Raw genomic sequence first — 12,968 nt, 5'->3', positions numbered from 1 at the left:
GTAACTATACTACATGCAGGACTAGTACCCAAAGAGGCCAGACAAAGGCATTAGATTCCCTAGAATTGGATTACAGTGGTTGTGAACTGCCAAAGTATTCTTAACTGCTGAGTCATCTCTCTAGCTCTTAGAGACTTTTTTTTTCTTTTCAATGGTCACAACTGGAGAAAGAGGGGCTACTGACATGTAGTTATTAAAGGCCAGGAACAGCTCAAAATGCTAGAAGTGTGGACCGGGAAAGCCCTGTATTATACCATGATTTTTAATAATAGTAGCATTGTGCTCTGTCATGTGAACATGCCCTAATTTTTTTAAGCAGCCTCTGCTGTTTGTCATGGTGAGAAGTTCTCCATACTCCCCTGATTACTTAGGGTGAAAGTGTCCTCAGGCCGGGAACCTCCTGATAGAATCCTCAGCACAGAGTGACCCAGCAGCATCTCTTGATGGCATTGGTGCCTTTAGTTTTCCACTGGAATCGAGCAGGAAATGCCTGGCAGCTCACAATGGGCAGGTTGCTTCTATGCCCGAGAGAAGAGCAGGCATCATTGAATTTCTGTGCTGTCTGCACATGGCCTCAGCCCACGCAGCCCAGTGATCCTGTTCTTGTGAGAGAGATGTGGGCTTGCTCCCACTCTGGGTGAAGCTCTCTTCTCATCCAGGACAGCAGCCCCTTACAGTGACCTCCCATGATCTGTGCTGCCTTCCTTTCATTGTGTTCATTGAGTACCAGACTGTAGGCAGGAACAGCCTGGGAGTAAGTATAGAAGGAGCTCATACCTCACCATGGTCCAAATAGGTGCTGTAGAGACGATGCCACTGGTTAGCCTTCTTTAAAAAGGATACTTTACTAGTTTACTACTTTACTAAATTACTGGGTATCCATTGCAGATTAGAGCCTATTTACTCTCAATTTAGCAATTGTATTGTAGTGAAAAAAATCATTGGAAATCCAGCCATCTTTGGCTTTTAATTCACTATGGCAAAAAGGTGTTTGGATAAAAGATAGTAACAGTGTTTTAGTGAAACAAGAGGCCAGTTCAGTTCCCCAAATCCAAATGGAACCAGAAGTCCTCCAGTTTTAGAACTTGAGAGTTTCCCAGTGTTTGCATAGACTTCACTGACTGGATGTCTAATCTGAAATCCTAGGTGCTCCAGAATCTGATAGAACATGATAGTGTCATGTTGGCACTCAGAATGTTTATGATGTTTGAACTTTTTGAATTGGGGTTTCAAGTGGGTGTGCTTACCGCTGTGTTTGGGGAGGCAGTTCTACGTAGTGTGGGTTAGAATTGCTGTGTAGACTTTTGTGGAAACCTTGATGCTAAGAACTGAAGGCTGATCTGAGCTGTGTGGAGATTGTGATTGGTGGGGAAGTTTCCTCACCGCGTTCAGTGAATGCCCTGGGAAGCCTTTGAGGCAGGGCCTGTGTGCAGGGCTAGGCTGCTTCCCTGATCTCTGCCTGGTGCTCTTACTTGTCTGCTGTTGCTGTGCCTGGCCTGTCAGTTCTTGGGAGTCTAACCCAGCTGTGACAGCGGCGTTAAGGCAGCACTGTCAACCACAGTCTATTCTCACATTCGGTTTTTTGCTCCTCTCATCCAAAAAGCTTTTTTTCCCAGGGCTTAGGCTGATGCTTAGCGGTCCCTGAAGAAGCACAGTGAACTGAGTCTGTCGAGATGGCGGCACAGCAGGTGTGGCAGGACTCTGGTTTTCTATCTTTTAGCTCCCTAAACTCTGAGCCCTCTCTAATTTCCACGTGTCTGATTTCATAATGTTTAAGTACTTCTATATTTTGGCCACAAGGGATACAGTAACTAAAGATGACATGATCCCTGCTTTCATGGAGTTTCGGGTCTGAAGGCAAAGTAGACAGTGGAATAGCGGACAGGGAAATGACAGACAGTGGAATAGCGGACAGGGAAATGACAGACAGGGGAATAGCGGACAGGGAAATGACAGACAGTGGAATAGCGGACAGGGAAATGACAGACAGTGGAATAGCGGACAGGGAAATGACAGACAGGGGAATAGCGGACAGGGAAATGACAGACAGTGGAATAGCGAACAGGGAAATAGTGGTGAAATGGTGGGCAGTGAAATAGCAGACAGAAGTTCCCTTGCGGGCTACATGCTTACCACCTGAAGTAATGGCCATGAAGAAAGGGAGAGGCCACCCTTTCTGCAGTACATAGAGTGAAAGAGCAGTGGGTATAGCACTTGCTGGTGGACATGAGCGTGAGCTAAGAGCAGAAGAGTGGGGCTCTTAGGAGCATCACAGAAGGAAGACTGAGTGGGCAGTATCACGTTGTGAGGTCCGAATGGAGAGGCCGGAGCCAGGGCTGCTCATAGGGTGTATGCAGACTGTGGCAGGGGAGCCTCCCAAGAGGAATGCTGAGGTTCTGCCTCACACAACCTAATGAATGACTATCCCTCACAGGGTTAGTGCTAGGCTCTGGGCAGCCAGACTACATCTGCCTGATGGAGATGGAACCACCAGGACCAAGAAGTCAAATAGGCTTTTTAATCCAATTGTCCAGGGCAATCATGGGCAGATTTGAGTGGGGATTAAAGTGACTGTTGGACAGATGATTACTAGCGGTTTGACAGACTCTAAGATCCCAGGGAAGTCTCTTGCTAGTAAGTTCAAGAAATGAAACAAAAACCAAAAACAGATCATTGCCCTTCTCTACAGCAAGGCTAATCCTTAGATTGCCCTCACCCATAGCAAGGCTAATCCTTAGATTGCCCTCACCCATAGCAAGGCTAATCCGTAGATTGCCCTCTCCACAGCAAGGCCAGTGCTTCACGAATCTGCATTCACATGCAGGTGTTTAGTAAATGTTTATGTAGAGCCTATCCAGTCTCGCTACGCTGCCCTTTGGGAAGGGAGCCTTACTGACTGAACTGTGACAATAGAGGTTTTAAATACAGACTTTGAAAACTCTTTTTTTTGCTTGTCCTAGATTTGATACTGAATTTGTTCTCTCAGCACCTTCTCCAGAATGGAATGGCAAACAGGGGCATGTGTCACCAGCTCTTCTCTCTGAATTTTTACAAAGAAGTTTAGAAAACTCCAGAGTCTTCCTTTGCATCTGTGGACCAACACCATTTACAGATGAGGGGATAAGGTGAGCAGCAGTCGGGCACCAGAAGTCTCAAATGGAAGCCCACATAGAGAGCACTAAGGAAGCCTTTTGGTTCTTCCTGCCATGCTGACATATACTTTAAAGTCTTTGGTAGCTATGAAAATAGTGGTTTTTCCAGTCCACATACTAGGAGCGGATTGGGGCCTGGATTATGCTTAGTGTCAGATACAGCTAGAAAAGTGATACTCAGCCAACAGTGTCCTCTGCCCACAGCTGTCAGTATGAACGGTCACGAGATCAGTGCCACAGTCTCTCGGGACATTGGGCTCTATCTCCCCTTCTACCCACTTTAATGTAAGTAATTATGAGTAAGCCATTTTCATTTCAGTGTGGCTCTGTCTTTATTCCCTGCAGCTGTCTAGAGTTGGTGAATAAAATACAGTGATCCCATCCAGGCAGCAAGTCCAAGTGAAGGTGCTAGATTGTACGGCATAAGTAAGCAAGACCCGTAGCTAGACGACACAATGAAAACCACCTTAGATGATCTAATTCTAAAATCACACTTGAAAATAGGTGGTTAGATGCCCCCAGTGCTGGATTTTTCTATTTTAATTTCTGACTCCTTAAATTTGTTTTGTATAAACCTAAAATTTTCTAGATAGTCTGAGTCTTATTTTATTTTATTTATAAAATCCCCTGACTCCAAATTTTAGGAAGCATTTGCTTTTGTAGGATACAGGGCTCAGTGCTGCACCCTCGCTGCACTCCAGTGCTGGCCCCGGTGTCTCCGAGCACTGTGTAGGCTGCAATGATACCATTAGGTGATGGACACTTGAGACTGACTGCAGAGGCATCTGCACACCCATCCTTAGGTGATGGACACTTGAGACTGACTGCAGAGGGAGCTGCACACCCATACTGCACACCTCTATCCCTTGCCCACGATCGGCCTCTCAAGCTTGGGGCCAAGTCTTCTTCATTTTCATTCATTCCTTTCTGCACATCATAGCCACTCCTGTGCACACTGGAGCCACTCAATGTGCGCATTAAAGAGTAGGTTGTCGTGGCTGTGTGTTTCTAAATGCTATAAAGCAACTGTAATCTCTACAGCTCTTTTCTAAACTGCCTCAACACTAATCCTGCTATGCTGAACTGGCTTATGTAGGGGGCTCAGCAGGTCTCTTAACCATGCCCCATGGTGCCCTGAGATTACCTACCCTGAGCAAACTACACAAGCTGCCTGTCAAGGTGACATGCCCCAGATCAGCATTTGCATTTCATGACATCTCCCTTGTGACTTTCTGTTCAGACTCATTTCCCTGATTTCTTGTCCTTGCCATCTTAATGGAATGCGTCTGTCTTTCTTTTTGAGACCAGGTCTCAGCATGTAGCCCTGACTGACCTCAAACTCAGAACTATGCCTGGCTCTGCCTCTGCCTGTGCCTTCTGGGTGTGGGATTAAAGTGTGCACCTTCATGCTGAGCTAATGCGGCTTTCATATCAGCAGTGACAAGAGGCTCTTACATTATCATGGTTTTGTTGTTCTGTAAACTAAATTTCCTTGCCATCCTTTCCTCGGGCCTCCAGAGTTAATCTCTTGTCTGCTACGTGCTGCACGAAAGTCATTCTCCATCTCCTCCAGTTCCACTTGAAGCCGTAGACTAGAAACCCTCTAACCTTGTGCTGGTACTGAAGCTGGGATGACTGCACAGCTGCTGTCATCAGCCCCTGGGCAGCACAGCACAGCTACGCAGCGCTTGCATTTTTTTTATTTATGTACTAATCTAGAGATAATTTAAAGTATCTTGGGATACATACAACACAAATACACTGCCATTTTATATGAGGGTTGTGAGGGCCTGCAGACTTTGGTGCCTATGGGCAGACCTAGAACCAGGCCCCTCAATACTAACTGGATGACTAGCTGTATCCCAAGCTTACCCTCTGCATCTCATTGCATCTCATGAGCACCTGGCAATTTGTATAATAAAGGGTTAGAAGCCCGCAGTTTAAAAAACAAAACACAAACAACGATGCTTTGATACACTCGCTACCTTGAATTGAAGACATGGATAAGTAGATTCAACTTCAGAGGCTCACACTGTCCAGAGTGAGACAGATGTGACTGAAATACAACTTGGAGTCAGGTACTGTCACCTAGGGGTGTGTGTTTTGAGGAGACCAGAATCATGTGGTCATAAAGGACCTATATTACAAATGATGGCTAACAGCAGTCAGAACTGGCATGGTGTACACACCTGTAATCCCAGTATTCTGGAAGCCAGGACAGACTGAGCTATTTAAGTAGACCCTATCTCAAAAGACAGAACAAAACAAAAAGAATATCCGCTTATCATTGCCATTCACAGCACCTGAAAAAACCTGCCGTCAGAAAGTAGAGAAAGCGTGTTAAAGGCATCGAAAGAGTAGACTGGTTACAGGGAAGCCCTTGCCTGGGGGTGACAGTATACAGTCTAGAAAGTAGAGTGGGCTCCCAGAGCGAACAGCTTGACCTCTGTGCCCTAACCCTGTGCCACATGGCCTTCCTGTGGGTATTCCTGCTCTGAACAGAAGTGCTGAATAAATAATGATTATTTTCGGCAGTATTTTAAGCAGCCACTTCTATGGTCTCAGTCTCTATTTGTATGATTTCCCAAGCTGAAGGGTATTTCAGCAGTTTGTTTTCCTGCTCCTCACTTTGAAAACTGCTGAGGAAAGTGAAGAAAGCAAAGCTTTATTCTGCCTTTTCTGTATGCACTGGGTTCCTTTATTCTGCCTTTTCTGTATGCACTGGGTTCCTTTATTCTGCCTTTTTCTCTGTGACAGTGTGTACGCGTGCTGCTGGGCAGCCACATAGCCAGAGCAGGTTTTCTTTATAGAGTCCTTCAGTTGATCAGTGAGGAAAGAATGGTGGAAGTAGAATCTCACCAATCTGAGCAATTCTTAGGCGCCCAGGGGTTCTTAGCATCTAATAAGGGAGGTAGCCATGTGTTGTGTGCCTCTTAGAGTAACAACACTCTGAATGAGTAGCCGAAGAGAAGTAAACCTGTCTGTAAGGAAGTCCTAGACTCCATCCATTTGTCAGGTGTAAGGAATAAGAGGACCCAGGGCCGGGCTATTTAAGAGTGTCATGGGGTGCAGCAGAGTAGACGGTGGGGAGTCCGCAGTGCTAAGGTGGGAGCAGAAGGGAAAGAAGGACCGTGGAGATCAAATGTATCCAAAGCCTTGTTCACCATTTACAATGAATCAATTATAACTGGATCTTGACTCAAGTCACTGAAAATTTAAATGAGAAAATTTGAACACTCATTAACTACCTAGTGCTGTTTAGGAATTGTTAAGTTTCTGATGTGACCATTGTGTTTTTAAGAAACAAAGATGACTTGAGAAGATGAGGAGGTATGTTAGCAAGCTTTGATCTCAGTGCTGTTTAGGAATTGTTAAGTTTCTGATGCGATCGTTGTGTTTTTAAGAAACAAAGACGACTTGAGAAGATGAGGAGGTATGTTAGCAAGCTTTGATCTCATGCTTTCTTTGTAAGCACTTTTCCCAATACTCTTTCTGTTCCTCAGGTTGCTGCATGATCTTAACTTTTCCAATGATGAGATCCACGGATTCACAGCATAATAAAACGCTGCCATTGTCTTTTATTCAACTAGTTTATATTTGTGATCACCTAGGATTTTTTTAAAAGAATTTTTGTATGTACGAAAGGTTAACCAGGCTTCCATTTCCAGAATGAAGTCGTGTGTCTTCAGTATAGGTAACTTGGTTTAATTTTGTACCGTGGCTTCTTTTACTACTGATGCCTAACCCGGAACGTCAATCATGGCAGCAGACGCATACAAACAAGAGCCTTTGTTATGACCTGCAAGTTTTCCTTACCACTGAAATTGTATCACTGTTCTGCAATAAACACTTGTATTTTATGACATGATAAAGTAAGTAATCATTTTGATCACTTTCTATGCTGCAAGATGTCTTCTGAGCAATATAGATTAAATTTTACACTGTACTGTTTACTCAGGAATTGATGGTGTATGTCACTATTATTAAAACATGTAATGCTGTAACTATTGGTGATCTAGTTCTGTGGGTGTCCATGGCATTGGTACAGAGTAGAATAAAATTATACTCCCATACTTTTATTCTCTGTGTTAGACATGTGACTGAAATGGAGTGTCTGTCTTAAAGGGAATTTTCTTTACTTATTTGTTTATTTTTTCAGAGTCTCACTTAGTAGCTTCGACTGGGCTAAAATTTGCTATGTAGCCCAGCATGGCCTGAAACTTGCAGTGATCTTCCTGCTTCTGCCTCCTGGTGCGTGCTCCAGGTGTGTGCTCCCATGCCCAAGTTTAAAGGAGATTTTAAAGACACCAGTAGAGTTCAATATCCAAGCCCCAGATGGTAGAAGAAAACTAACTCCTGCAAGATATTCTCCACGTTCTCGGAGTGGCAGTGCACTCCCTGCCTGTGCACATACAAATCTAAATAAATATAATTTTTAAAAATGTTTTAAGATACCAATAAAAAATACTGGAAGTGCTTCCTTCACACTTGTAGCCTGGGACTAGGTGTATAAAGAGCTTGCCAGAACCCTAGCAACTGTTTCTAAGCCCAGACCAAAGGTGTCAGCAAAGGTTGAAGAGTGGCATCCAGCCCATGGCCTGGGACAATCGTTCATCCTTCTGCAGCTCATCCACACCGGCTGGGAAGAGGAGGAACATTCTGTCCTCGGAGGTTCTCTCCAGGCTGGCTGCTTCTCCAGCAACTGGCAGATGAGCAGGGAGCCCTGTTGACTCTGGTATGGGCAGTCTTCAAATCCTTCCAAGCCTGGAACCAAGCAGAGGATGAAGAGCTTTCCAGAAGGACGTGTTGGATGCATAAATGGCTGGTGCTCTCCTAATCCACGCAGCAGCAGTGTTTATACAGACAGAGCTGGGAGGAGTCCCTGGTTTTCCATGAATGGTTTTGTAAGTCGCTACCATCTCTGAATGAGTGCCCAGCACATTAGCACTTCCCAAAGGACCGACCAGGACGCTGCATGTGTAATCTCTGCTGGCAAATGGCTGCTTGAACACCCATTCCTATCCCTGTGTCTTCCTCTTCCCTCTTCCGAGGCTGGAGTCCAGCAGCTCAACTGCAGCCGTGCTGCTCACAGGGACTTCAGATCCTTGTTACCCCTCATCTCTTTCCCCTGGAAGGAGGTGTGTACCATCTTCTTTTTTTTTCTTTCAGTAATTCGTTGGTATTTTGTCAATTAACTTTCTTTCATGAGTGCCTTGATGTTCCATCTCTTCTAATCGTCTTTGTCCTCCACTCCTGTTCCGGTTCCCCTCTGCTGGATCTCTTCTTTGTTCCTCTTTTTTTGTGCTTTAGAGCAAAAGAAAAGCCAGAAGCCCTGCAGATAATTTCTGCTCACATATTGGTTTGCACATTAGTTTTTTAAAAAAAAGTGTGGTTTTTGCCCATTTGTTGAGTGGATAATTTATTTTTCAGGTGCTTTTTATTTTAAAAAAAATTCTTTGTCTATTCTAGATGTTAATCCCCTGTCAGTGAAGTAGCTGGCAGAAATGTTTTTCTCCCATTTTGTAGGATGCCTGACTGTCACCACTGATTGTTCTGGTTGCTGTGCAGAATCTTTTCATTCCATTTGGCAACTCTTGCTATCATTTTCTGAACTATTGGAGTCCTATTCAGGAAGCCCTTGCCTGTACTGTCAGTGTTTTCAGTGTTAAATTAAAGCCTTTGGTTTATTTAGAATTGATTTTCTGTGGTTTTTCTACAGCAGCTGTCTACTTTCCCCAGAATCGCTGCCTTTTTCTTGGGTGTGTTTCTGGTGACTCTGTTGTAAATCAGATGTGTGTAGCTGCATGGGTTTATTTCTGGGACTTGCTGTGTAGGAAGTTTAAAGCCTACCAGGCAGAGTGAGCCAACCTGGAGTCTGCCTGGTACTGTCAGCGGTCCTCATGCCTTGCCAGTGAGGGGCAACCATGTGACATCAATGGATCAGAATGCCTGGGCGCTGGGAGGGTATATAAGGTTTTCCCTGTTGCTAAATAAATGAGTCTGCTGTATTCCTTTCACCAGACTCTTGTCATCTGTGTCGCTCATGCAGGGCCTTCTCACCCCCCACTCAGGAAGACGTTAGGACCCAGCTACATACGTGTCTTTTTTTGTGCTAATAACATGCTGGGTGTGTTACTCTAGTGCTGCAGTGTAGTTTTGAGTCAGATATTGAGGTGCTCTTGGCTATTTGGGTGTGATGGTTTGGATGAGAAATGTCTCCTAGAACCTCTGGTATTTGAACACTTGGTTCCCAGTTGGTGGCACTATTTGGGGAGGATTGGGGTGTGGCCTTGATGGAGGAAGTATGTCACTGCTGGTGGTGACTTTGAGAGTATATAGCCTCACTCCATTTCCAGCTCATTCTCTATTTTGTGCTTGTGGTTGAGGTTGAACTCCCAGCTTCCTACTGCAGCCGTCATGCCTCCCGCCATGATGAACTCCAGCCCTCTGCAACCATAAGCCAAAGTAAACCTTCCCTCCATCAACTGCTTCTGGGCATGGTGTTATCACAGCAATAGAAAAGTAACCAGTGCTTTGGGTACCTTATGTACTTAGGATTGTGTTGTCTATTTCTGTGAAGAATGTCGTTGGAATGCTTGGTTTTTTTTTTTTTAACACATTTTTGTTTTAATTTACTGCTGCTACCAGAAAAGATCACCACAAGCTTAATGGCTTTAAACTGCATGCTTGTGTCATTTCCTGATTCAGGGTGACTCACCTGGGTCCTCTGCAGAAGCCCAGGAAGGATTGTGAGTCAGGGTGGGCTCTTCCCCAGAGGCTCCAAGGACATTTGTTCTCCCAAACTCCTCCAAGTACTAACACGTGACCAGAGCATCTCTCCCCCGGTCTGCAGGGCTCCTTGCAGCAGCAGTAGGACCGCCCTCATTTCCTTCATGGCCAGTTTGCTTCTAGAAGCTGCATATATTCCTGCTGCTTTCCACATGGCCTGCTTCCAGAACTGCCTGTGTCCTGCTCAGACACTGAAACTCTAAGTTCTTCCTGCCATAGCTTTCTTTCCCCAGCCAGAGAAGACCCGTGGCTTTGAAAGAGCTCTTGTATTTAGGACAGACCTACCCAGATGAACAAGGTGGCCTCTCTACTTTGAAGGTCTGTAATCTGTTTCCCCACGTAACAGAGCATAATCAAAGGTTGCATGCCTTAAGGTATTGGATCTGAACTGTCCATTGGTTTATAAAGAAGCATGTTTGTCTCTGATAAGTTGCTTAGGCTTTGTGTAGCTATCACTACAGGCTCTTGCATGCATACTCAAGTTCCTTATACTTATACAGGCCAGCTGCTGTCTTCTCTGTGGTCTGCCCTCTCAAGCCTGGAAAAACATGTCCCAAACCAACTTGTGCCAAGACTGTTGATATCGCAGATCTCTTTGGCAGATGAACCAGACTGTGTGGTTCACACTGTTTAGAATCATTGCTGGTAGTTTATAAAAGAATGTGAACTCTCAACCCATCCAGTCCTTGTCTTTTAGCTTCAGTTTATGGTCAAGTCATTTTCTCTTGGGGCAAACCTCTAACCAGAATGCAAGAGTGATTATCTAAAATGCAAAAATATCTTTATTTCTTGGTTAGAATTCCTTTACATTTTCAATTGGGGTGGCGTCACGTGTTGTATGTATGAGGGTTGGCATGTCTGACAGGGGCGTATCTAGTGACCAGAAGCGTCTTTGGGTGTCTTCCTGCATCACTCACCACCGTAGTTTTGCTTTTGTTGAGGCCAAGACTGTGTGTGACCCTGGGAGCCTTTGGTTTCACTGACCGGACAGCAAGGCCACAGGCACACCTGCCTTGCTTTCCCAACACGGAGGTGCGGACATGCCACAAGCCCAGATTTCACATGAGTGCTGGCCATCTGAACGCAGACCCTCATGCTTGCACGACAAGCACCTTATTGGTTGAAGCAGCTCCCCAAACCCCTGAAAATCCCTTTCTCATTTCCATCCCCATCATGGAACGGAGGCTCTAATTCGAGTCCAGCATTGCTCACAAAGCCAAATATCCATCTGTGAATGGACTGATAAAGAAAATGATAATATACAGACAGTGAAACATATGACCATAGGGAGAGATGGGATATTAGATGAGCATTGAAACATGCTGAATGCAGGAAAAATCCAGCTTTTATAGGTTGCCATATTTATGCTTCTTTTATACGAAATATCTAGGAAGGGATATTTATAGAGATAGAAAGGGATTATGATCACTGGAAGATGGAAGGTTTTTTTTAAAGTTGACATTTGTGATTATGTACTCAATTTAAGTAGACACATTGTATGGTATGAGAAGTATATCTCAAACAGGATGGTTTAGATAATTTAAACTTGAAAGAAAATAAGAATGAGCAAACCTCAAACTTCATTAAGTGAAAAGGACACATTTCAAAGGTCAAAGAAGGAACAGTAAACACTGAAGACAATGAGGAGTGTCTACCAGGGCATGACAGTCATCACTGAAAGGAAAGAATATGTACTAAAAACTATATACTGCAAGAAAAAAATACCTCAACGGCAGAAACGCTGAAGTGAATATTCCAAGACCAACACCCAGGTGACTTCAGTAGAATGATTGAAACTCGAAAAGTTTTAATCATCTAGAGAAATAAAAATGAACCTTCAATAGTTGTCTGGCTCTTCAACAGCCTTGTGTTTTGCAAAGCACTTGCAGGGCTGGGGCTCCAAGGAAGAGCTTCACCTAGCATGGACAAGGTCTTGCTTGGATTTGATTCCCCAACGCCACACACACAGGAAAACAGCAGCAGCAAACAACTTTTGAAAAATGGAAATATACCCTCAAGAGCCACAGGAGAATGCTTGTTTTTTAGTGGAAAAGCTTAAGTGGGTGGAACATGAAGAAACCCTGTTCCAGAAGCCTCCCTTAAGGTGTCTACAAATGGAAAGGGTTGGACAAAGACGAAGGCATTTCTATACAGGCTGTGGAGTACTTAACCCTGCAGGACCGAGGCTAGATGAAGGTAAAAGAAGAAAGACTCCAGACATGAGCTCTGACACGGGAGGGTAACCTAAAGATGAGCTTGGGGCCAGGGGCCATAGTTCATTTGACTGGCGCCTGCCTAGCAGGTATAAACCACTGGGTTTCATCCCCTGCAGCAATGAAATGTAGTGCATGGTGGTACTTGCCTGTCATCTCAGGACACCGGAGCTGGATGCAGGAACAAGGTCATCCATGTAGGTCAAGACATCTCATTCAGTCAGAAAAACAAAGGAATAATGTCTTTAAAAAGAAACCACCATCCCCATAGTAAGTGTTTGGATATTGTGATTTTGAGATATTAAATAAAGCAAATTGGGTTTTTTTTGTTGTGTTTTTAGTGTCTTTTAGTCCTCAGCCTCTATTTCCCATTTAATACCTTTGTAGTGAAGTAGATTAAAACTGGTTCTGCCCATCAAATCATTATTCGACTTTGAGAGTTTTTTATTAAAAGTCTAAGAAGACAATAGGCAAGGGTCCACTGTACTGCTTCCTTCAAGCTGTGTGTGTGTGTGTGCACCCTCACAAGCATGCAGGTGACATGGAGCTCAGAGGACAGCTTGCAGGACTCTGATCTCCACTTCCAGCATGTGGGTCATGAACTCAGGTTTGGTGACAAGTGCCATTACCCACTGAGCTATCTCCGTAGCCTGACACTGGCTCTTGGGGGCAACCACTTCCTCACCTAAGGATTGTTAACTCCCAAAACAAGTGTCTCCAAACCAAGGGGAGATAATCAGGGCAAAGGACATCTGTAATGCAATGCTCCCCAAGGGAGGCTCTGTAGGGCAGAAGCAGAGTGTCCTGGCTTCCA

At 44.6% G+C, this 12,968-nt stretch overlaps 1 protein-coding gene across 3 annotated transcripts in view; it reads left to right on the top strand.

Annotated features, from left to right (window-relative positions):
• Nucleotides 1–10,344, top strand: part of LOC121466036 (cytochrome b5 reductase 4) — a 65,803-nt gene extending 55,459 nt beyond the window's left edge. The window contains exons 14-15 of one of the 3 annotated variants that reach the window (XM_041679500.1): nt 2,961–3,125; nt 6,656–10,344. In XM_041679500.1, the coding sequence (XP_041535434.1) occupies nt 2,961–3,125; nt 6,656–6,710 (220 nt within the window). In that variant the 3' untranslated portion in view covers nt 6,711–10,344. The remainder of the gene's footprint in view (nt 1–2,960; nt 3,126–6,655) is intronic. The other 2 variants (XM_041679499.1, XM_041679498.1) reach the window with 2 other exon arrangements.
• The last annotated feature ends 2,624 nt before the right edge of the window (nt 10,345–12,968 follow it).

This window comes from Microtus oregoni, unplaced genomic scaffold (assembly GCF_018167655.1).
Source record: "Microtus oregoni isolate MIOR12 unplaced genomic scaffold, Mior012 000032F_ref0000030, whole genome shotgun sequence".
NCBI classification, from domain to species: domain Eukaryota; kingdom Metazoa; phylum Chordata; class Mammalia; order Rodentia; family Cricetidae; genus Microtus; species Microtus oregoni.
The sequence above is the reverse complement of the archived record's forward strand: the minus strand, read 5'-3'. Positions and strand labels throughout refer to the sequence as shown.